The following is a 24,971-nucleotide window of genomic DNA, read 5'->3' on the forward strand; positions in this document are numbered from 1 at the left end:
AGAAATGTAAATAATCATGTCCTTATATGCTGTATTTTACAGATAAAGAGTTAAAGGACTCTCTGCCAGACCACAGTGGGACCCTCTTACTCAGTACACAGCAGGATCTTCACACACTGGCTCATACTGATACAAGTCAGAGCTTCATAATAAAAAATGTTAAGTGTATTTTTAAATATTTGTTTATAATCAGTTCTGTTTGGCTAGTGGTTTGTTTTTCAACAGTGAAAATTAAACATTTATATTTCCAATAATAAACTACAGAAGTCATAAAGAAGATTTTTGTCATTTTCATTGTAAGTCGAATAAAGTACTTAATTAAAAGTATTCTAACAGAAATGTAAATATTTTATTTGATTCTTTTAATAAACCATGTAACTTGAATGGATGTGATGCACACGTCTGATGTTGCTCACAGTGGTTCAAGGGACTGTTCAGGCAGTTTGTGTATTTGCACATACACATGAAACATTAGAGGGAACATTGCTCAGTAACCCCTGGTTGCAGCCTGAAGAATTGGGGGCGGGCTGGATATTTGGTGTGGTTGGATGTCAAATGGGCATGATTAGATGGACAATGGGTGTTAGGGGGTAGGTTTAGGGTTAGGGTTAGGGGGCCATGTAAAGGTACCTAGACTGCCAGCTGCATCTTCATCAGCCTGGAGATTCTGACAGTCGTGGACAAATGCACCGCAGCCAGCGATGAGGTGGTGCTGTGGGAATGGACACCAGCACCAGTCTGTGGAGACACAGCTTGAGAGCTTCATTTTCATGTTTCTTGTCTTAGCATGTCTTTTGCATGGTGCCCAAACCACCGTTTGGGAACTATGGAGGTGTCGAGGAGGTCTTACCTTTTTATTGGTTGAGACTGCGGCCTCAACCAAAGCCTGCGCTGTCTTGTCGGACCATAAGCCCCATAGCTCTGCCCAAAGCTGGATCACCTCCTTATGGGGCAAAGGGGCAGGTTTGCATCTGTGTTTTCTCCTCTGCTTCAATGGGTATGGATAGCATTCGTTTTGCTAGCATGGTAGTTTAGCTGTGGAGCTAGCATGCAATCCGCGATGACTGCATTTACCCTGGTGTGGCTTGGTAAAAGGAGCGTTCCTGCTTCTTGACAGGTAACCTGCACGGCGGTAGTATTGTCCACTAACAGTCACCCGAGAGGCTGAAGTTAGCCATGAGTAAGTATTACTACTTATGCTAGTTGGGGTTTTGCTATTCTGCATATTGCTACCCAAGTCAGCTAATGGCAAAGTGTGTTGCTACCCTTAGCAATGTAGCGACTCATACCACTGTTTTCCAACAGGCTATAAAAAAACAATGTTCTCTGCAAAACACTGCAAGAACCTAACAAGAAACACGTCTAGAAAACAAGTTTGCATCTATGGGCAGCTCTAAGTCCAGAGGGATGCAACTGGTGGAGAGAGAGAGATCAGATGTAACCTCTGCTTTTTATTACCTTCCTGCATAGTGCCGCTGTAGTCCTGCCTGGACGAGTGTGTAAACAGCCAGTGGATTGGTTTCAAGGCCAGAATACCAAGAGAAAATGTGCTGTAATCATGAGTAAACACCAAAATTTTACATCTACGCAAAGAAAATTTACTCAAATTTGCAAAAGACAGAGATTAAGATTTACTTATAGAAAAGAATAAAATACATTTGGGACAAAGTAAAAAAACAGGGGTAACTTACATGGAGAGTTAAAGCTACTGGCAACAGGAATTCAACGCCCGTGGCCCACAGAGTTGGAAACAACAAAAAAGAAAACAAACGAAACAAAACAATGAACGCCGTTTTCCAGCCAGACTGTGAAGAACCCGTATGAAAGGCTACAACAGCTGGAGTCCTACCAACATTTTAAAAATACGCACCAAACAAATCTGTCATCACAAACACACCAGAGGACACCTACCTCACATCTCACAGGCCATGCCCCACACACACACACACACACACACACACACACACACACACACGCGCAGCATTGTCACTCCTGGGCTGCCATAGCCCTAGCTGTAACGCTAACCAGTTACAAGTGTAAAAGGTCTGCTGATGAGGTCACGCTCAGAGCGTTCCCATAGCTTGAAGCAAATACTGGTTTAATTGTCACTTGGCTAATGGTGGTGTTGCACATTGGATTGGATTGTATCTTTCTTTCTCAATAGGTTAAATTGACCTGACCTGACCTGATGTAATTAATCTTCTCCATATCTTTTGGGGTTTTTTTTTCTTTCTGTGTTTTTACTGAGCGGGTGGTCACCGCTCCTGGTTCTGGTACTGCTGGATAATTTCTTCCCATCAAAAGGAAATGTTGAATTGAACAGAAGATTCACCATGATATTTCATGGCCATGTGACCTCTGGCTGGGATCCTCATCTATCATCTGCTAGATGGTTGTCCCTGCAGAGGACTGCCAGATACCATCCTTCATGGTGGCTGCAGGTCTTGTTTGGGACCCTCTCTGGTTGCTTTTGATCCTTGGTGTGACAAGGAGACTTTGTCACTTGCTACGCAGACCAAGTCATCACCTCCAGTCATACGCACACTTACTGGACTGCTGTTTCCCTGACGCCTGAGGAAATCCCATGACAACTCGTACCAGATGCATTCCCGTTCATAGCATTGTGGTCTGGACATTGTTTCAATTGGTAATTTGTATGGAATGCTTATTCCTTAATGACTGTTATGTAGACAAACAAATGCTGAGAGAAATTTATGTTAATTGATGCTAATTGGGGAAGCTTCCTGTAGTGGGACAGGTTTATAAGCAGCTCACTCAGAGCTAAGCATTTGTGGAGAGTAGGTTGGATGAATTTGGAAAAACTGGTATTGAGTTAATTTAGCGTGGATAACTGTAAATATTGTACATATTTTATGTATTGTACATATTTGGATTGATTCACTGTACATATTGCTGTACTTGGGGAATAAAGCCACCTCAACAGTACCAACATCGCCATCATCATCTTTAACAGCAAAGAACCCTGTGACACTTGTAGAGGGTGCAGTTGCATTAGCACAGTTACACCACTGCTGGTTAGATATATTTTCATATAATTGTCATTAGGTGCTCCTGATGATTATCTGTTTTATGATCCTGCAGAAGCCGTTGGATGTGATCATAAACAGTGTGACATCCTTTATAGCCATACAACTCCCCCTCCACAGCAGGCAGGCCACCATTCTGCTCTTCATAATGTTGGACAGGACAAGCTAATGAATGAATGGATAAGTTTATTTTTATTTAATATAATGTGGTACATTACAATTTATTATGTTTCCCACATCATGATTAGTACAATTAAAATAAAGAAATATTTCTCCTGTGATGGACTGGTGATCTGTCCAGGTATACCTGCCTTTCGTCCAATGATTGCTGGGATAGACTCCAGCTCCACCACGACCCTGAGTTGGACTAAACAGTTTGGAAAATGGACATATGGATGGACGGATGAACAGACGGATGGATGGATGGATGGATGGATGGATGGACAGACAGACGGATGGATGGATGTATGGATGGACAGACAGACGGATGGATGGACAGACAGATGGAAAGACGGACGGATGGACATGTTCTCACAGGCATTGGTAAAACTCTGACACACAACTTTCTCTTTATGTTTGATGCACAAAAGGCAGGAAACCAACTGCACTGCAAATGGCTTCACATTACTTTAACCATCAAAATACATTAATACCCTTAATTAATGAAAAAAAGTGATTGGGTTAGGAACACATCGATTTTCCCTCAAACTGATCTCGTATTGTTTAACCTGTGTTGGAAATCTTTCTCACTCTCTGTGCGAAAAGAAGAAAATGTAAAACTTTGGACTTCAGTTTAATCCCTTGAGAAACAGAAACAGAGATGTGAAGGATAGTTAAAGTAAGATGCATGACTGACAGAAACACTTCAGTTACAGGCAATATGTGAACTATTCAGCGTCACATTGATCATCCAGCACAGCTTCAGACTCTCTGGTTCACTAAGACGGAAAGTTCACAGAGGAACCTGCTTCCTGCACAAACAAAGCTCCCTGAGACACTTCAGAACAGATCCTTGTTCATATCAGTTAAACTTTGCAGCTTTCTTAGTAGAAATCTCAGATTTTTTTTTTAACTTTTCATCACAGGAGGTGTTGCTGAAAGCAACAAATTTCATGTTTTAATGCTGCAATGCATGAATCAAACAGGATAAGTGCATTTTCTCTGCATGGTGTCAGAAAGACTAAAACAGCTGCAGCTTCCTCCTGAGGAAGGATGTGGTTTTTCTGACTTGCAGGTCAGCATCAGCTTTATAAGACCTTAGTGAAGACAGCTGATATATGTTATTCCGATTTCATCTTATTTGCATGTTAAGAATAAACTATTTGTTGATAATGAAAATGGCAAAAAAAAATTAAATAAATAACTAAATATCCTGCGGTGTACCAATAAATTTAATTTAATTTCTTTATATTAATTTTAATTAATTTCTTAATCACATTAAGAGGAAAACAGGCTGATGTTGTGGCTATTCAGAGGGGCCTGAAGGTGAAGCTGTGGGGGGAGCGCCACAGGGTGTGGAGGAAGAAGGTTTCAGTCAAAAGATTCAAAAGACTTTTATTGTGAATTCACTGCATGTGTAGAACATCCAAATGTCTCTTGGTGCTTGATGAGGGTAAAAAATACAATAAATAACTTAGAATAAGATTTTTTAAAATTAAATTAAATTAAATTAAATTAAATTAAATTAAATTAAATTAAATTAAATTAAATTAAATATGTGCAAGGCTTTTGTTGTGGTCCAGTGTCGGGGGCAGGGGTTCAGGGTGTGGGCATCATTGGGAGGTAAGGTTTCAGCAGGGTTAGGGTGGTGGGGGTCCCAGGGGGGAGGTAGTGGATTGAGTTCGGCATCTTTAACACCTGATGGTGTAACCATCAGTTTGATAGCCTGGTAGAGCGGGCTCGGAGGCTTTGGAAACTTCTCCCTGAAGGCTGAGGTAGGGGTGTGTGGGGTGGGAGTCGATGCTGGTGGCTCTTCTGATGAGTGTGGTAGATGTCCATGAGGCAGAGCAAAGGGGTAGCGACGATCTTGCTGGCTGCGTTCACCATGCATTGCAGAGTCTTTCTGCAGGAGGAAGTGCAGTTTCATGTTAGGCTACTGAGATTCAGGAGCGTTTGAAGGCTAATTTGTGTTAAATGCAGCCTCATTTTGTTTGACGTGCTCCAACCAGGCTGTATGAGACGAGCCTGTGTATGCATGACTTACTGAAGATTACGAGATACTTGGAAGTGAAACTAAGCCATTCACCTGATGACTGCACGTGTCATGAACAGTAACAGGAACCAACTAAACAGGAACAAACAAGAAAAACTTGTGCTATCAGCTGCTTGATGATGAGCTGGTGTCAGTCTCCTCCTACATGTGAGGATGGACAAGTCGAGTTGTGTCCATAAATACCAGCCTCCAGACGGAGGAGCAGAGACCAGTCAGACCTGAAACACACTGAGCCAGGTGAGTATGCCTATGAATGTGTAGTGATGCTTATTATTTCTACAATGCTGATGATTATTTCTGACTTTGTCTTCACATTATTACAGCCTCTAACACCACGTCATTAATAAGATGGCAGGTAAGAACGTGTTTCTTCCCAACGATTCTTTCCTAGAACATTAAGAACTAATATGTTATGACTCATCAGATGTGCAGCCATAGCTTCTCATTCTGACTGCTTCTCTATTACACCTGTTTCCTCTGACTCAGAAAATACATTCAGTTTATCATGTTTGCTTTGCAGATCAAAGCTTCACGAAGGAGTTCCTGGACACCCACAACGCCTACAGGGCGATGCACAGCGCCCCCCCACTGACCTATAACAGCGAGCTGAATGCAGCGGCACAGAAATGGGCCGACCACCTGCTGATGAAGAGGTCCCTGGGACACAGCGACACTGAAGATGGAGAGAACGTCTACTACATGTTTAATTCTAGGGCTGTCAATCCAACAGGTAGACCGTCTGCTCTGTGTTCTACCTTCATGTTCATTTTCTAAAAACTATTTCACATCAGAGACTAGGCCATGTTTCAGTCTGTTTACTTTTCTGTCTCGTGTTTCAGGAAAAGAAGCTGTGGATGCATGGTACAGTGAGATCAAGGATTACGACTTCAGCCGGCCTGGATTCCAGAGCAAAACTGGTAAAACTCCACACACTGCATGACCTCTGTTCTGATGACGTAGAGACGAGAAAGTTTATTTCTGAACACGTTTCTTTCATCTCCTGCTTCATGATGCTGCTGTGTTTTCCTGCAGGACATTTCACTCAGGTGGTGTGGAAGGACAGTAAAGAACTGGGAGTGGGCTTGGCCACTGATGGTCATACAGTCTTTGTGGTTGGTCAGTACCGCCCCGCTGGAAACTTCACAAATAAAGGCTACTATGAGAAAAATGTTAGCCCAAAAGGTATAACATTACTACTGTTTACATATTTTATCCTGAGTAATACATAAGTTTAAGTTGTAAATACTGTTTTTTTACTAAGTAATCATAAAAGATGCTGCAGTCAAAGATCAGGTTCTGGTTTTATCTATCACAGGACAGAACAGCACAGACACAGACGGAGGTGCAGAGACTGAACCAGACCTGAAAAACCCTGATCCAGGTGAGCAGCGGAGATGTCCCCACTCACAGGAAGACATTTCTCTTTAATGCAGCAAAAATCACTTAAATTACTCTTGTGTCTAAGACCAACAATGATGCACATTCAGGTTATATTTTCAATCATGCAGATGATTATTTATTATTATTATTATTATTATTATTATTATTATTATTATTATTATTATGTCTTTATTTTATTTCATCTCCTGAAACCAAACCAAAGATGTCAGGTAAGGATGGTGTGTTTTCCAGCTGTTCTTATCTACAACATTAACACTAGACGCACCGCAGCCCAGCTATTTTCCTGTCTAACTTCCATACCCACAGGGCAGCCAAGTGTATGCATTAGTTTCCAGCTAACATCTCAACTCGGGTGTGAACACACACCATTGTTATGTAAGTGAGACAATTACACATGCAAAACTGAAAGGGAGCAAATGTTGCTCTGCTATTACCTGATGAATCAGTTTTGTATGTAAAGAGAGAACAGTCGTGGTTTAGAGCTACTGCATGATGTTTAGTCACATATTTGTTTTCCTGCGAGTCTGCAAGCAGCAGCAGCTTTACTGCATCCTAACACTTGTAGATGTTCACAGCATGGGAAATTGTTTGCATCGTGACTGGCAAGTGTGATTTCTAGCCTATGAAACAAGCATCCATACTAGACTATTGCTGTTATTACATATCATATTACATTACATGCAGAGCTCTGAACCTCCGTTGAAGCTATTTTCAGCTCATTATGCAACAACCGACCAATCGCCAAGCTGAATTTTTTCAATATATTTTTACAAAATGTTAAAAATCTCAAAAACTACAATGATTTAATATGACAAAAGTCAGAGCACACATCTCCTGAAGGAGCTGCAGGGTTTAAGATCTGAATGATTGAAGTGACTTGAACGGTGCAGGAGCTGTCACATGCCAAAATTGGGTGGAATCATAATAATAACTAGAAATTTTGTAAGAAGAGCAACTATGAATGCCCTTTCAGCTGCACCCTGGCAGAAGCATTGTAAAAAAAAAAATTTACCAGTGGAATAGGAATGCTTTTTTTGAAAGCTGCAGCAGTGTGTAATCAGCAGAAGAACTTAAAATTTAAATGGTTTCACAAATTATTTATTAACTTGCTTTTCTCAGCAGAAGCATTAGGAGATGAAGTACAACCATCTGACATGATTTATCAAGATCCGGCAGCTTGATTTGAATCCAATGGGCATTCACAGTAATAAAGAGAAACAGGAACATAATAGTGTGAATGCGAAGAATACAAAGAATCACAACTTTTCCACTACAGTTGAGCTTATTACGAAGGAGAAATTATTGGCCCATTCATTGGAAAGACAAGTGAAATGCCCATCCTAAAGACAAATAGAAACAAAACTGAAAACTTTATGGACAGATGTTGATTAAATCTTCAGGAAAGTGTTGTGCAATAACTTTGCATGAACAAGAGAGTGTGTTGTAGCATGATGCCAGAGACAGAGAAGTGTCTCCATGGTAGCCAGTTGAGCAGGTTATGTGTGGGTTTCCCTTCACATGTTCCGTTGGGCCTGTGCCCTGTACAGTATGCCGTCTAACCTGCAGACTATGTAGAACAGACAGGAGATGTCTGTTGACTGTTTAGCCGTTATTTTGTAAAATATAACTCGCCTTTGCTGTTTTCAACAATCGCACAATGTGGTGTCGCACAAAAAAAAGTTTTAAAATCACTTATCTGCTCCCACAAAAGTCACAAGGAGGTGATTTTCTCTCATCTGAAAGCAGGCTATTTGTACAATATTGCACAAGATGTTTAAACTCGAACCCTTTCACATGAGTGATGCTGAATAAAGAAGACATGAGAAATGGTCAAAGGCCTGTAGGACATTTGTGGTGACCAAAACAATACAGTGAGTCCTGAAAGCCCCTCCGGGTCTCAGGAGAAAAGTTCTCAGTAGACACTGAGGCTTCCAGGCTTCTTTAAGCATATTTCTCCCCTGGATCTGACACTCCGTCAAGCACTGGACACTAGTTGCGTCTGTGAATCACTAATCCTAAAGGTAATGGCTGCATTTAAAAACCAAAGCTGGCCAGTTGTTGGTCATTGTTCACTTCAAACCCCTTTTGGCTGTCCTCTGGGTGTGGCAACAGAAAGAAAACTTCTCTAATGGTACAATCAGTGGTGTGGTGGTCCCATAAGAAGTGGATGTACCTTCCATTTTTCATCCTTTTTTTTAAAAAACAGAAAAATAGTAGACCGGAAAAACGCTGTTTCAGAAAAAGTGACATGTAAGACTAAAAATCAAAAAAATCCAGCAGTATATTTGCAAATTGTCACATAATTTCTGCTCTTCGGTTTCAGGGAGTAGGAGTTATGAAATGACTAAACCAGTACTGGCACACAGACAAATGAGCTCATAGCAATATATACATATATCTTTATTATGTCTATGTTCAGACTAAAGTAAACACAGCTGACGGCTAACCAGTGTAGCATAGCTAACCTTAGCTGAGCTGCTGGGTGACTTAGATACATGTGTAGGGACGTTTGTCATTGTAAAAGCACCATCACAGGAGGTTTAGAAGTGGCTATTCTCCATATACCTGCATATATACTGGACTACACCACTGGTTAAGAACCAATATGTCTCATTCTGACTGCTTCTCTATTACACCTGTTTCCTCTGACTCAGAAAATACATTCAGTTTATCATGTTTGCTTTGCAGATCAAAGCTTCACGAAGGAGTTCCTGGACACCCACAACGCCTACAGGGCGATGCACAGCGCCCCCCCACTGACCTATAACAGCGAGCTGAATGCAGCGGCACAGAAATGGGCCGACCACCTGCTGATGAAGAGGTGCCTGGGACACAGCGACACTGAAGATGGAGAGAACGTCTACTACATGTTTAATTCTAGGGCTGTCAATCCAACAGGTAGACCGTCTGCTCTGTGTTCTACCTTCATGTTCATTTTCTAAAAATTATTTCACATCAGAGACTAGGCCATGTTTCAGTCTGTTTACTTTTCTGTCTCGTGTTTCAGGAAAAGAAGCTGTGGATGCATGGTACAGTGAGATCAAGGATTACGACTTCAGCCGGCCTGGATTCCAGAGCAAAACTGGTAAAACTCCACACACTGCATGACCTCTGTTCTATTCTATTCTATTCTATTCTATTCTATTCTATTCTATTCTATCCTCTATTATGACGTAGAAATAAATGTAGATGAGAAAGTTTATTTCTGAACACGTTTCTTTCATCTCCTGCTTCATGATGCTGCTGTGTTTTCCTGCAGGACATTTCACTCAGGTGGTGTGGAAGGACAGTAAAGAACTGGGAGTGGGCTTGGCCACTGATGGTCATACAGTCTTTGTGGTTGGTCAGTACCGCCCCGCTGGAAACTTCACAAATAAAGGCTACTATGAAAAAAATGTTAGTCCAAAAGGTATAACATTACTACTGTTTACATATTTTATCCTGAGTAATCCAGTCATATGTGTGTCAGGACTTGCTTTGTGTGTCACATGACCTGGAACTCCCTGAAAACACACACTGGTGCAACTCTAAAGATGTTGGCTTGTTTCCTGTTGTCTGTCTCACACTTGCATGCCTCTGCTGTGTTCATTGTCACATTGCAGAGTAAACTGTGTGCATATTCCAGCCAGAAGACAGGTGCTTGCAGCCTGGAAAGAAGAAGAGAACCTGCAACCTTCCTCCATCATCACATTTAACATGAAGACGTAAAATAGAACAAATGAAAAAAAACTTGATTAAACTCTCAATACTTGAAACGCAACCATGAAATTCTGCTGAACTTACTGAGGAGGTCTTCAACTTCCAGAGTTGATTTTTATTGTTTTGAGAGTTTCATTTAGAAAATAATTAAACATTCTGTGAATAAATAAAAATATTCCTTGGATGTGTGTTAGAGTTGCACTGATGTTTCTGTCTGTTAGCATCCAGCTGTTCTGCGTTCTGAGTTGGCGTGTTCGCACGCAGACGTGAGGGTCTGACAGCAGGTGTGACTCCGCTAGGAGGAAGTTTAATGTGCTTTGTTTCTCACCAGTATGTCAGACAACCAGTTTGACCAGTCTAACATTCCCTGCTGCTCCTTTAACACAACCAGCACCCAGTTACTAAAAGGAACAGTTTTCCACTTCTTGTATTAATCAAATCCAACTTTATTTATAAAGCACTTTTCTCACAAAAGCAGCTCAAATCGCTTTACATAATGAACACAAAAATAAAACTATCACACACCTGTAAAAAACAGCAACACACAGCTGATTATACTCTTTCTCACACACACACACACACACACACACACACACACTCACAGACACACACACACACAAGATTAACAGAAGCCTAAAAACTACAGGAACAAAAGAAAACGATAATATAAACATGAGAGGATGAGCACACATTAAAGTATAAAATAAGTAAATACCTTAAAATGAATAAACAAATAGACAAATAAAAAATACACTAAAAGATCAACCAAAATATCTAAATAAATCAAATAAATTCCATCTGTAAGGTTGATATTAAGCATCTTCTAAACACATCAACAGTCTCTGCATCCCTGAGATTCTCTGGCAAGCTTTTATTTATTTATTTGTTTTTCTATTGATTGTTCATTTGTTTGTTTGTTTATTTTTATTTATTCATTGTTTGTTTGTTTGCTTTTTATTCATTTATTTAAAGTGCAGCAAAGCGCTTTCTCTAGCTGCGCGTGATGACCCAGCAGACTCAACATGCCAGAGCTTATGAACAGCGCTCGGCAGGACGTCGATGTTTGTCGTGAAAATTTGTTCTGTGGTCAAATGAAAGAAAAAATTATCTCTGGAAACTGTGGAGTATGAGGAGGTTTAGCTGCAGTGGTGGGGAAGTCTGGTCCGCAATGTCCGTAGTTCTGAAAGTGCTCCATGTTTTCCTGCTCCAACACACTTGATTCAAATAAAATAGATCCAACATAGTATCAGGTTTTGCAGAGTGATTCATGCGAGAGGCCAAAGGTTGGGCCACCGCATCCAAGCAGCGCCTCCTCCCATCAAGACAACGTCTCTTTCAGGGAAGACCTTGCAGATTCCACCATGCTGGACCGCATCCTGCATCCATCACAGCAGCATGGTGGAACAGGAGAACTGGTCTGCTGCAGTCCAGACCTTTCACCAGTACAAAACATCTGAAGCATCCTGGAAGCAGAAACCCAGCAACAAGGTCAAAGACTGTCGCAACGAGAATGAGACAACATTCCTCTGCAGAGATTTATGGTTTTTAATGATTCTCCATCAGCCATTTCTGTGTTGATAAAGAGCGCCCCTCTTGTGACTGTTAGCTCCCATCACATTGGCTGCATCCTTGCACTGATTGGCTGATGTCCTGTTCAGCTTAAACCCCTGTTTTTATATGACGGTAGCAAATGTTTCAGCTTCTCTCCCAGAATGGCTGTAAAGAGGGACATATTTAACTCTTCATGCTCCAATAAGAAGCAAGGATGATTAAATACGTCCGCTAACATTTATTAGTTCAGCTCAGGATGTACATAAAAACAAAACTACATAGGTTTTTATTGGTACTAAACAGATTAGCATCACATTGCTATCTACATTAATTTAATTTTGAAGAACCTCCACAGCTGGTAGATGCAACAGGAAAACATCTTTGATCAAACCAGTTAGGTTTAACTAGTTAAGCTACAGTCTACAATTTAACATGAATTAGCTGAAACAGTCTGACTTATTAACTTAAAAAGCAACATATTACAACACTTTAATATGCAGGAAAGGATTAAAAAGAGAAAGCTACACAGTCTTCATTCAGTCACACTGGCATGTTCCTAAAGGCAACACGCTGCTCTGAAATCTCCACAAAGCTTTCTGCTCCAACACTGCCATCTCAGAAGGAATAAAGATTAGAAAGGTCACTGATACAACCCCACACCATCACCCGGCCTGGCTGAGCGCAAGCTGGGTGGTCCTACAGGTTTTTAACTGGGATCTGGGCTGGCCATTGGCTTTTGCCAGCACACCTCAGAGAAGTTATCTCTCCCTCTGGTCGACGCCAAGATAAACTTTCTCTTCTGCACAGAAGAGTTTGAAGTGATGTGTGGTTGTAATTCTGACGGATGTTTGCTGATGTCTCCGGACAGCTTGTCTCTTTTTGGAAATAAACTACAGTCCTCCAGTGATATTAGAAGGAAACATGTACATATCAACTGGTTTGTTCCTTTGACTCATTTTTGCAATTCAACACTACTTCACAACGTCATCTCAGGACACTTCAGACACATCAGTATGACCCAACTCATCAGTATGACCCAACTCATAATAAATAGCCTCACTGAGGAAACCCCCCCCCCCCCCCCCCCTTCCGGCAGAACCAGCTCAGGGAGGGCAGCCATCTCCCTGGATTGGTTAGACTGGAGAGAACTGGAAAGAGATGCCGTTCCCATGAAAACTGCTAGAGCATGCATTTTTCAGCCAAGTCTCGCAGTTCCTCCAGGCTGAAAACCTTTTTGATCCATATCAGTCTGTCTTTAGGCAAGGCCACTACACTGAAACTGCTCTCCTGTCTGTTACCGATTCCCTCGGGCTTGCCAGATCCACTGGTCACTCCTCAAGCCTGATACTGCTGGACCAGATCCACCGGTCACTCCTCAAGCCTGATACTGCTGGACCAGATCCACTGGTCACTCCTCAAGCCTGATACTGCTGGACCAGATCCACTGGTCACTCCTCAAGCCTGATACTGCTGGACCAGATCCACTGGTCAATCCTCAAGCCTGATACTGCTGGACCAGATCCGGTGGTCACTCCTTAAGCTTGATACTGCTGGACCAGATCCGGTGGTCACTCCTTAAGCTTGATACTGCTGGACCAGATCCACTGGTCAATCCTCTGTCCTGATACTGCTGGACCAGAACCACTGGTCAATCCTCAAGCCTGATACTGCTGGACCAGATCCACTGGTCAATCCTCAGTCCTGATACTGCTGGACCAGATCCACTGGTCAATCCTCAGTCCTGATACTGCTGGACCAGATCCACTGGTCAATCTTTAGTGCTGATACTGCTGGACCAGAGCCACTGGTCAATCCTCAAGCCTGATACTGCTGGACCAGATCCACTGGTCAAACCTTAGTCCTGATACTGCTGGACCAGATCCACTGGTCAAACCTTAGTCCTGATACTGCTGGACCAGATCCACTGGTCAATCCTTAGTCCTGATACTGCTGGACCAGATCCACTGGTCAATCCTCTGTCATAATACTGCTGGACCAGATCCACTGGTCAATCCTCTGTCCTGATACTGCTGGACCAGATCCACTGGTCAATCCTCAGTCCTGATACTGCTGGACCAGATCCACTGGTCAATCCTTAGTCCTGATACTGCTGGACCAGATCCACTGGTCAATCCTTAGTCCTGATACTGCTGGACCAGATCCACTGGTCAATCCTCTGTCCTGATACTGCCAAACCTGCTTTTGATACAGTCAACCATCAGATTCTCCTTGACACACTCTCTAAGCTTGGCGTCTCTAGATCTGTCTTCTCGTGGTTCTTGTCTACCTCTCAGGAAGATCCTTCAGAGTATTCTGGCGAGGAGAAGTGTCCAGCTCACGAGTTAAAAACAGGGGAGCCTCCAGGATCAGTGCTCGGCCCTCTTCTCTTCTCACTATACACCTCCTCACTTGGTGCAGTCATAAGCTCTCACAGCTTCTCCTACCACTGTTATGCTGATGACACTCAGCTTTTCCTCTCCTTTCCTCCAGATAACACAACTGTCTCAATGAGAATATCAGCTTGCCTTGCTGATATCTCGGCATGGATGAAGGATCACCACCTTCAGCTCAATGTGTCCAAGACAGAGCTCATTGTCTGCCCAGCCAATCCTTCCTTACATTTGCAATTAAGTGTGAAGCTTGACTCCGTCACACTTGTTCCTATGCCTGCTGCCCGGAATCTTGGGGTCATGGTGGATGACCAGATGACCTTTAAGGTCCATGTTGCCTGGGTTGCCCGTACTTGCCGATTTGCTCTCTAAAACATCAAGAGAATCAGACCGTACCTGACAGAACACGCGACTCAGCTGTGCATTCAGGCTCTGGTCATCTCACGCATCGATTACTGCAGTTCCCTACTGGCAGGTCTGCCTGCATGCTCTATTAAACCTCTGCAGATGATTGAGAACACCACAGCACGTCTGGTTGTCAACCAACTCAAACGAGCTCATGTCACTCCGCTGCTAATCGGATTTCACTGGCTTCCAGTCGCAGCACACATCAAATTTAAAGTTTTGCTTCTGGCTTACAAATCAACTCAAACGGCTTCCGTCTACCTTCACTCCCGAAATCCAGACCTACACTCACTCTCGACAGCTATGTTTCACCTGTTGTGCCACGATGGTGGAACGATCTCCCAAACTCTGTCCGATCTGCAGATTCCCTGTCTACTTTTAAGAGCAAGCTGAGGACTCAGCTCTTCAAGGAGCACTACCACACTTAATATAGCTATATTTGTTGGGAAAGTTTTAAACTGACAAAAAAAATGAGCATGTAAACACCTAATTCTGAATGAAAAAATCAATTCCGAAATAAACTTAATTCTGAAGTAAGTGTCTGGTTTCTTCACGCTTTAATTCCAAACTGTTTAGTTCCTTGATCATGTAAACCTATGTTGCACCCATTTAGATCATTCTGCATATGCTCCTTACCTTGTCTCATCTCGATGACATTCCACACATTTCCTGTGCTCGGTAGTCTTCCTTCTCAGCTGCTGAAAAGGTAGTAGTGGGTAGGTGAAGTAGTATGTTGTGTCGACCTTCTACTTCAAAATTAAAATCAAAATAACAGCAAAACTGGTACTTAGTATGTAAGGCAAGGCAGGTTTTTTTGTACAGCACCTTTCACATACAAGACAATTCAAAGTGCTTTACAAGAAACATGTAAATATTTCAGATGGTTTAAAAAAAAAGGCATAAAAGACAACACAAATTGCAAAAATCACAATAAAATCATACATTAAATTAAAATAATTAAGAGCAAGATTAATTAAAAGTTACTTTGTGGGATTCATGCACTGGTGCATGGATTTAAAAGTGGGTTAGGGTTAGGGGGTTACAAAACATTTGGTGAGAGTTTAATCTCCACTGCAGTTTTTTCCACTTGTTTGCAGCGTAGCAGCTAAATGTTGGTCTGGACTCTGGTCTGGTCTTTGACCTGGTCTCTTGTCTGGACTTTGGTCTGATCTCTGGTCTGGATTCTGGACTGGTCTCTGGTCTGGATTCTGATCTGGTCCCTGGTCTGGCCTCTAGTCTGGTCACTGGTCTGACCTCTGGTCTGGTCTCTGGTCTGGTCTCTTGTCTGGACTTTGGTCTGACCTTTGGTCTGATCTCTGGTCTGGATTCTGGACTGGTCTCTGGTCTGGATTCTGATCTGGTCTCTGGTCTGGCCTCTAGTCTGGTCACTGGTCTGACCTCTGGTCTGGTCTCTGGTCTGGTCTCTTGTCTGGACTTTGGTCTGACCTTTGGTCTGGTCTCTGGTCTGGATTCTGGACTGGTCTCTGGTCTGGACTCTGGTCTGGTCTTTGGTCTGGATTCTGGTCTGGTCTCTGGTCTGGACTAGTTGACCTGAGTTTCCTTGGTTTCGTATCACAGATGGATTCTGCTCCTGAACCGTTCTGGGATTCTGTAAACCATCAGCAGTTTTAAAATCCATCCAGTGACTGACTGGAAACCAGTGTAGAGATGTTAAAACTGGTGTGATGTGTTCAGACCTTATAGACCCAGTTAAAGCTCCAGCAGCATTCTGGATGAGCTGCAGATGTTTAATGCTCTTTTTAGGAAGTCCTGCTAAAAGGCCATTACAGTCTACTGGAGATGAATGGAGGAGTTTATACTGGTCTTACTGGGAGACTAAACTTGTGTGAGGAAGATTCACATAAGTCCCAAATATCTGGCATAAATATGAGTGGAAGCAGCCTGATGTGGTCCCTTTAATCCCAGTAACATGTTCCAGTAACATAACGCTGTGATCAGTGGAGAAAGCAGCTCTGAGATCCTGTAAGATCAGTCCAGACTGGAGATGTTTGTTTCTCACACTTTTCCACACAAACTGGAGATGCTCCATCAAAAACCTTCATAAGACTCTCTGAACTGTATCAGGAAGAAAGTAAAGGTATTAAAACCAAACACATCTTCTTATTCATAGTTTAATCTTCTAAAATTGACTTTTTACTGTAACTAAACCTAAAGTATGAACTGCTGGTCCCCCGGCGGCTCGTAGTTCTGGTTCTAGTTTCTCACAAGTCCACATCCAAGGCCGTCTGAAAGCCGAGTTGAGAGACTCACACACAGCTTGGATGAACCCCGTCTAAAGTTGATGAAATCCCGGAAAGACCAGAACTATGAGTCGCCAGTTCATAGTTCTGGTCTTTCTGGGATCAGAACTACGAGCCGCCAGTTCTTGTTCTGGTCTTTCTGGGATCAGAACTACGAGCCACCGGTTCTTGTTCTGGTCTTTCTGGGATCAGAACTACGAGCCGCCAGTTCTTGTTCTGGTCTTTCTGGGATCAGAACTACGAGCCGCCAGTTCTTGTTCTGGTCTTTCTGGGATCAGAACTACGAGCCGCCAGTTCTTGTTCTGGTCTTTCTGGGATCAGAACTACGAGCCGCCAGTTCTTGTTCTGGTCTTTCTGGGATCAGAACTACGAGCCGCCAGTTCTTGTTCTGGTCTTTCTGGGATCAGAACTACGAGCCGCCAGTTCTTGTTCTGGTCTTTCTGGGATCCGAACTACGAGCCACCGGTTCTTGTTCTGGTCTTTCCGGGATCCGAACTACGAGCCACCGGTTCTTGTTCTGGTCTTTCCGGGATCAGAACTACAAGCCCCCGGTTCTTATTCTGGTCTTTCTGGGATCAGAACTAAGCTGTGTCCCAGTTTCAACAACTTTAGACGGGGTTCATCCCAGCTGTGTGTGAGTCTCTCAACTCGGCGTTCAAACGGCGTTGGATGTGGACTTGTGAGAAACCCGCCAGTGTTCTGGAGGTTCTGAGGAGAACAACCTTGACAACGGGTCAGAAGGACAGCTCGCTGTTTTTCATACCAGCCCGTATCTGAGTCTGAGTCTCGGCATTCACACACTTTGAAGAGCAAAGCGTGTGTTCTTTGTTTAGTGTTTACGAATTCTTCTACGCCTTTCTCAGCAGACATCAGCAGGAAAGGCGGGCTACACCCTGGCCGAGCCGTCCGTCCAGCACAGGAACAACACAAACTTGTTCACTCTAAAGAAAACAGGGTTGTGTAAAGTCTTGCAGAAAGTATTCAGGGATAAAAACATCTCTTGCTTCCTTCTGCAGAGGTGTTTCTCTGCTCCATCAGCCTCTCTTCACTTCATCCTCCCATTTCCCTCCCCGATGGGTCTCATCTCCTCAAAGGACCTTTCCCTGCCTCTACCCCGTCCTCTGATCGTAAACACACAACTTACTGTTGTAGAAATAATATAATATTCCGGAAATAAATATTAAAAACCCCCGAACGTTACAAACAAGTGCATCCATCACAAACAAAACGCTTGAAGTAAAGCTACAAAGAACTCCTGATTAATTTTAATTGACTCGCTTTATGATACAAACAGCTAGAAAGTCTCATGTTTGTTTCAGCTCCTCCTCAGCAGCTGACAGGATCTGGAGCTCCCCCACTTTCGGTTTGAATCGCCGCTAAAAGCATCACGGCGTCTCATGAAAAATCTCATGTCAGGACAAACCAAACAATGTGATTAGGGATGGATTGATACCAATACCAGTATGTATCGGCTCAATACCAAGCGTGTGTACTCGTACTTGACATTGATAAAAGTGTACCGATACCACACCAGTCAAGCTAGCACAGATGTGTGTGATGATATGCTTCGGACGTGTTTTAAAAGAAATAAATACCTTGAATGTTAAAATGTGACTTTTTTTGCAACACTAAATGCAAGATCTTTGTTTCAAAATCACACATTTACAGTTGTATTTAGGTAAAATGTTCTAAATCAAAATAAGTTGAAATTGTTCGATATGTAATGTTATTATCTTTGTATTGGTGAGGTAACTTCAGAAAGGATGGGTCATTTATTTCAACCTAATGAAATCTGACACAGTTATAACAACAGTAATATTACATAGTCGCAATAATGTTCACATAAACAGATCTGGTATCTGTAAATATCGGTATCAGCAGATATTCTAGTTTCAGATATCAGTATCGGATCAGAACTCCCAAAAAGTGGATCGGTGCGTTCCTAAATGTAATCATGTCTGAATGTCCACCCTGTCTCCTACACGGTGCTCTACACCGTATAGGGGTCACGCCATTCTCCTGAGGTGTCCGAATGTCCAGAGAGAAAAAAAGAGTAGTGCACTCAAAATTACCCACAATGCATTTTGAAAAGTACTGAGCATCAATAGTCAATATAGACCACAATGCATTGCAGGCAGGAGCTCAAAATGGCGCAAAAATAATCCACTTGTTTCCCTATTTATTAAGTAAATATCAACAAGGCAAGAAAGTAAAATATTTTTACACGTTTAGATTTGGATTTGGAAGGATGTGTGGTGGTTGCCGCGGTAACAGCCGTTACGGAGACGTGATCGTGTCCGAACTGTCAACAGAGGGACTTCAGTGTGTAGTGTAGCCGTGTGTAGTAACGACGGGTTAGGGACTGGCGTGCAGACAGCTCATGTCAGGTTAGCTACATGCAGATGACGGACAGCGTTTATTCAGCATCTGAGCAGCTGCAGTTTCAGCTGGAAACACCGAGGTCTGATGGCAAAACGGTTAGTAAAACAGCAGACAGAAGTTTGTTAGATAAGCTGAAACAGGATGAAAAGCGCTGCTGCTTGTCAGTCATTCACTACGTTTACATGGGAGTTTTTAATCCTGTTTAATTCTGAATAAAAGTTAATTTCCGCTTTAAACTGATAAAAAACAACCATGTAAACATTTAATTCCTAATGTTAATTTCTATTCAGAATTAAACTTAATTCCTATGTAAGTGGCTGGTTTATTCACATTTTAATCCTGAACTATTTAATTCCTCTGTCATGTAAACCTTCATTCCTCTCTAAGTTAATTCCGGTCGTTCTGAGCATGCTCGTTACCTTGTCCTGTCCCGATGAGGCGCGTTATTTTACTTCCCGTGTTTGGTGGTCTATCTTTCTTCTTGTCAGTTGCTGCAGAAAGTGAAGCAGTATGCTGGTGTTCAGCTGCTACTTCACATTTATAATAAAAATAGCGGTGAAACTGGTACTTATTATGTAGTTTTTACAAGTTATGACTGAAAAGACGAGAAGCAGGGAGCCAACTTTGTTTATTTCCGGTATACGTCATACGTCACGTGCACCCTCTGTCCAATCAGAACCCTTCCCAACCCGCCGCTCTAAAGAGGAATTAAGTCAGGACGTGTTTCCATTATTACATTATTTCCATGTAAACTTGTAAGAGAATATGTTTATTCTGAATTATCTAATTACAGATTACAGATTAAAAACCATCATGCGACCGTAGCCAGTGTGAGACTTCGGCTATGACTCCAACACATGCAGAGAAAAATTATGAGAAAAGGAAATATAAACAGTTTTACCTCTGGTGTCACACAAAGAGCACAGGGTGTTGTAACACACTGTCTTATTGTTTATATCTAATAATATCTGATAAGGTTCATTCTCCTCATGGCAAACCCTTCTGGCTTGTTGTCACGCCGCAGTAAACTGCAATAAAAGAGAAAAGAAATGTGAAATCTCACTCTAAATATTAATATCTGCTCTGAAATACACTTTTGGTCTTGTTTTGTGTGTGTTTTATTTATTTTATGTGTTTTTTTAGTCCTTATAAGAATGAAAGAAAAGAAAAAATATTCCATTAAACCCCTTATAGGCAAATAAAGTAAAGCAATAAAAATGGAAATATCAAATGAAATAAAATAAAATCTTTGTGAGATACAGAGAGCTGGATGTTTTAAAGGCCAGGGATGGAAAGTTTTCATTCAGCCGGTTGGTTTTCTTCACTATGTAACTATTTTTTCAGAACTGATGAACATCAACACAAATACTGGATCACACGTGGATTAAATAAACAGTCTGGTTTCATGAAGTTCTGACTGGATTAAACTTGCCTTGATGACTTTGTCATGAATGTGAGAAACAGGGAGGGATCAGGGAGGAACCCCGTTCGCTGCCAAGTGTCTTCACACATCGCAGCCTTTATGTGGGGATTCCTGCCATAAAATAAAACTTTTGAAACATTAAAAGTCTGTGTTTGAAAATATGAAATAAAATTTAAGCAAGTCTGAAAATAAGTCTTAAAAACCTTGAAAAGTATTTTGAACATCTGAAAAAGCAAGTGTGAGTCTCTGCCAGCATAACTTTGTGGTTTGTATTTTCCATGAGTGCAACATGCGTGTTATGCCGTTTCATCCTCACATGCTCAGAGCTTCACACCTGTTGTTGCAGCATTTCACAGTTCCACACGCCGCATGTCCCAGTCTGCAGAAACCTGCTGAAGCCTTGTAACGAGATGACAAGAAAAATAAACACATGATGTTTGGAAATAATAAAGAAAAAGTTCTGAATGATGTTAAAATAACAACTGGAAGAGTTTACTGTTTAAAAGTCCTTATTATATTATATTATATTATATTGTATTGTATTGTATTGTATTGTATTATATTATATTATATTATATTATATTATATTATATTATATTATATTATATTATATTGTTTTGTATTATATTATATTATATTATATTATATTATATTATATTATATTATATTATATTATATTATATATTATATTATATTATATTATATTATATTATATTATATTATATTATATTATATTATATAAAGGTAAACTTTATAAATCTATGGGACATCTTTATGAGCCAGGGGAAGTTATAAATTATTATTATATATTATTTATTCTTGTCTTTTTAACCTTACCTGTCCTGCGGTGTGGACATGTGGGGCTCCGCCTCTAAAACATTAAACAATCCAATTATTATCCTACAGACAGAAATCATATTATTAATAATGCTGATTGTTTTGGGAAAACTCTGCTGTTTCTTCATTGTAACATGAAATTTAATGATTAACTTTATCATAAAACTGTGCAAATAATGCTTCATAACTTATAAGATTCTGTTCAGAATGTTTTCTCAATAAATCAGGAATGACATGTTTGCATGTTTACAGAAAATAAATGTATAAATAGAAGATGTGTTTCTGTTGTTAAAACTGTGGAATGATTTAGACACTAATATAAATATTTGTCATTTATTAGGGGTTTTGAAATACTGAGAAATCAGCAGGAATATTTTTTCTCTTTGGTTTATTTTGATCTTCTTTTCCTCAGTTTCAGTTTTACATGAAGTTGTTTTTACTTTGCATGCAGGTGACACGAGCATTTAGCTTCTGCTTCGGCCGGTTCAGTCAGTGAAACGTGGATTTATTCTTGTATTTATACGATAAAAGATGATTTCTGACTGAACTAACTCATCCTAACATGAGATGTGAATACTACTGTTTGCTAAAACGTTTCAAACCTTGAAACTTGAGTTTTGAAGCATTAAAATCTTCATTCTGTCTGTGAGCTCAAACTTTCAAGGTTTCAAAATGTATTTTTTATTCCAGATTAGGGTTGGATTTTAATCCCATATTTCTGCATATAAACACACTTTCTGCAACACAACCAAATCGCTGATAACTGTTGAAACCAGCCGGGTCCGTTGTGGCAACAACCTGTCGCATGATGACAGTCATTGGGTGAATCTCCAGCCGGGGTGCAGACGGGATGTCTGTCTCCTCCTACGTACAGCGATAAGCTTCTCTGCATAAATACCAGCTTCCAGGCAGCAGAAGAAGAAGCTGCATCTGCTCCTCCGGACCCGAAGTCTCCAGAACCAGGTGAGTTTTTTGGGATAGAAGAGGATGCCTGACTCATCCTGAGCACCAGGCAGACATTTCTACTGGCTGATCCCTCATTTTACTCTTGTTTTATGACTTTGTCCATTTTTCATTTCAGTCTGAAAAAAACCTCCAAACGATGGCAGGTATAGATCCAGTGTCTTTATGTGCATCATGGCTCCCCTTTCACATTAAATGTTCTCTTTAGGAGCTTCAGCTTCCTTTCATCCTGTCTGTTTTACAGATGAAAGCTTCCAGAAGGAGTTCCTAGATTCCCACAACGCCTACAGGGCGAAGCACAACGCACCGCCACTGACCTACAACAGCCAGCTGACGGCGGCGGCGCAGAAATGGGCCGACCACCTGCTGTGGAGGAACAGCCTGGGACACAGCAACACCGGCGACGGAGAGAACGTCTACTTCATGTCAAGCTGTGCGTCTGTCACGCCAAAAGGTACCCTACTCTTCATATGTCATGACAACAAAGTCTGATGCAGTACTTTGAGGAAAATGTGCAACAGAATGTAACAACCTCATAGAAGCACAGAACAGAAACATTTCAGATGCTGAAACGAGGATATCGGAGCTTATTTTGAATCTGATGGCAGCAACACATCTGGGAGAAGATGCAGACGTGTTTTTACTGAGCTGGGAGGTGATGAACATGATGGCTTTCTAGTCTGTACGTACAGGTACTCTCAGATCTGAGTGGTCTCGCTCCTGGTCACGGTTTTTACAACAACAGCGTTGTCTGTTCTGTATGAACGATGTGCGGAGGGATGATCCTGTACTGAATCCCTGATATAATCTCCCTGATCAATCAGGAAGACCAGGATGTTCTACAAAATAAAAGAGGAAAACAAATCAGAACCAGAAAACTTGAGCAATTTAAGCAACTGAAGACAGAAAAACAGAAGCAAAACGTCCTGACACAAAGGCTCTATTTGGTTTTCACAGGCTTTAAAACGTTCGTTTCCCAAATCCAAGCCAGCCAGAGGAGCATTTAAAAGCAAATTACTGGCAATAAAAGGAGCATTTCAGAGAGGCAGAGTCTCTCAGCAGGAACTTAGCTTCACCAGTCTGGGACAAAGGGACTGGAAATTGTGGGACAATCTCTGAAAACTATGGAGACTTTGTAGATCCACTGCCCTGCTTTGGGTCTGGAAATCATCTTTTGTAAAAATGAAATAAAGGAAAAAATCCACATTTGTTGTCTCAGAAATGATCTGAAGCTGCACCGTGTTCTTTCCCATCTCGTGTTTCAGGCAGAGATGCTGTCGATACGTGGTACAGTGAGATCAAGCATTACAACTTCTGCAGGCCTGGATTCCACAGCAACACTGGTAAAACTCCACACGCAGGACACACCTGTTCATCGGGACAATGTCCTCGCCGTTCAGAGGATTTATTCTGTCGGACAACGCTGGTCTCATGATGCTGCTGTGTGTCTCCTGCAGGACATTTCACTCAGGTGGTGTGGAAGGACAGCAAAGAGCTGGGAGTGGGCGTGGCCACTGACGGCAGGCGGGTCTTCGTGGTCGGGCAGTACCGCCCACCTGGCAACTTCACCAATCCAGGCTACTTTCAGAGGAACGTCAGCCCGGCGTCACAGTGAAGTTCCAACGTTAGCGTCATAGTAAGAAATTATAAAACAGTGTTATGAAACTATTAGCTACACCCTAAATCAACCTCAAGCTTCGTTAGGAGGAACAGCGAAGTTGGGACACTGGACAAGATGTAAACACACAAACCACAATGATTCACATAAACCTCCATTTAATTTTCAACACATCACACATTGAAACTGAGACATTTCACTATTTTCATGCTAAATATGCGCTCATTTAGTCATTAATGGTAGCAACATATCTGTAAAGCAGAACAGGATCGAATAAAGGCTGGAAGAGGGATCGACCCTTCGCTAAGTCCCACCGTTTTACCGCCACTGAACAGTCATACGTTAGCAATGATAACTAGGAGAGACGGGTCTGGTAAGCTTCCTCCTGCACAAAACGGCACTTAGGTTTCACCTTTGCAAAACGCCACCATACTCTGCTTTGTTAATTGTCTTTTCATATCTTATCCTGTATGAGTTAACAATGCTGCAAAACACTAATAAAGTCACATCACAATGATTTTCCAATTGTCATCATGCTTTATTCCAGACGGAACAGAAACACCACAGTACATGCTGGAACTGAGATATTTTTTTAATTTTATGTAAGAAATTAGCATATTTTGAACCTGGTGAAAGCAGAACATCTCTGCCAAAACAGCAGCAACAGACTTTTACTTAGATCTTTGACTGAATGTTAAAACTGAGTAACTGAATAACGTTTGCAGAGTTTGTCATCCCTGTTTACGCAGATCTGAGCTGGAAGAGTCACTTTCCCTCATTCT

At 41.6% G+C, this 24,971-nt stretch overlaps 1 protein-coding gene across 1 annotated transcript; it reads left to right on the forward strand.

Annotated features, from left to right (window-relative positions):
- Window positions 1–5,607: 5,607 nt before the first annotated feature.
- glipr2 (GLI pathogenesis-related 2) lies at window positions 5,608–24,186 on the forward strand (the record flags this gene model as incomplete). Its single annotated transcript, XM_079251736.1, has 11 exons — window positions 5,608–5,614; window positions 5,780–5,989; window positions 6,099–6,176; window positions 6,292–6,441; window positions 9,349–9,558; window positions 9,668–9,745; window positions 9,920–10,069; window positions 22,443–22,571; window positions 22,816–23,025; window positions 23,837–23,914; window positions 24,029–24,186. The coding sequence occupies 11 exons, from the start codon at window positions 5,608–5,610 to the stop codon at window positions 24,184–24,186; spliced, it is 1,458 nt and encodes a 485-aa protein (XP_079107862.1).
- Window positions 24,187–24,971: the final 785 nt, after the last annotated feature.

The sequence above is a fragment of the Telmatherina bonti genome (genome assembly GCF_933228915.1).
Source record: "Telmatherina bonti genome assembly, chromosome: 13".
Taxonomy (NCBI): Eukaryota; Metazoa; Chordata; class Actinopteri; order Atheriniformes; family Telmatherinidae; genus Telmatherina; species Telmatherina bonti.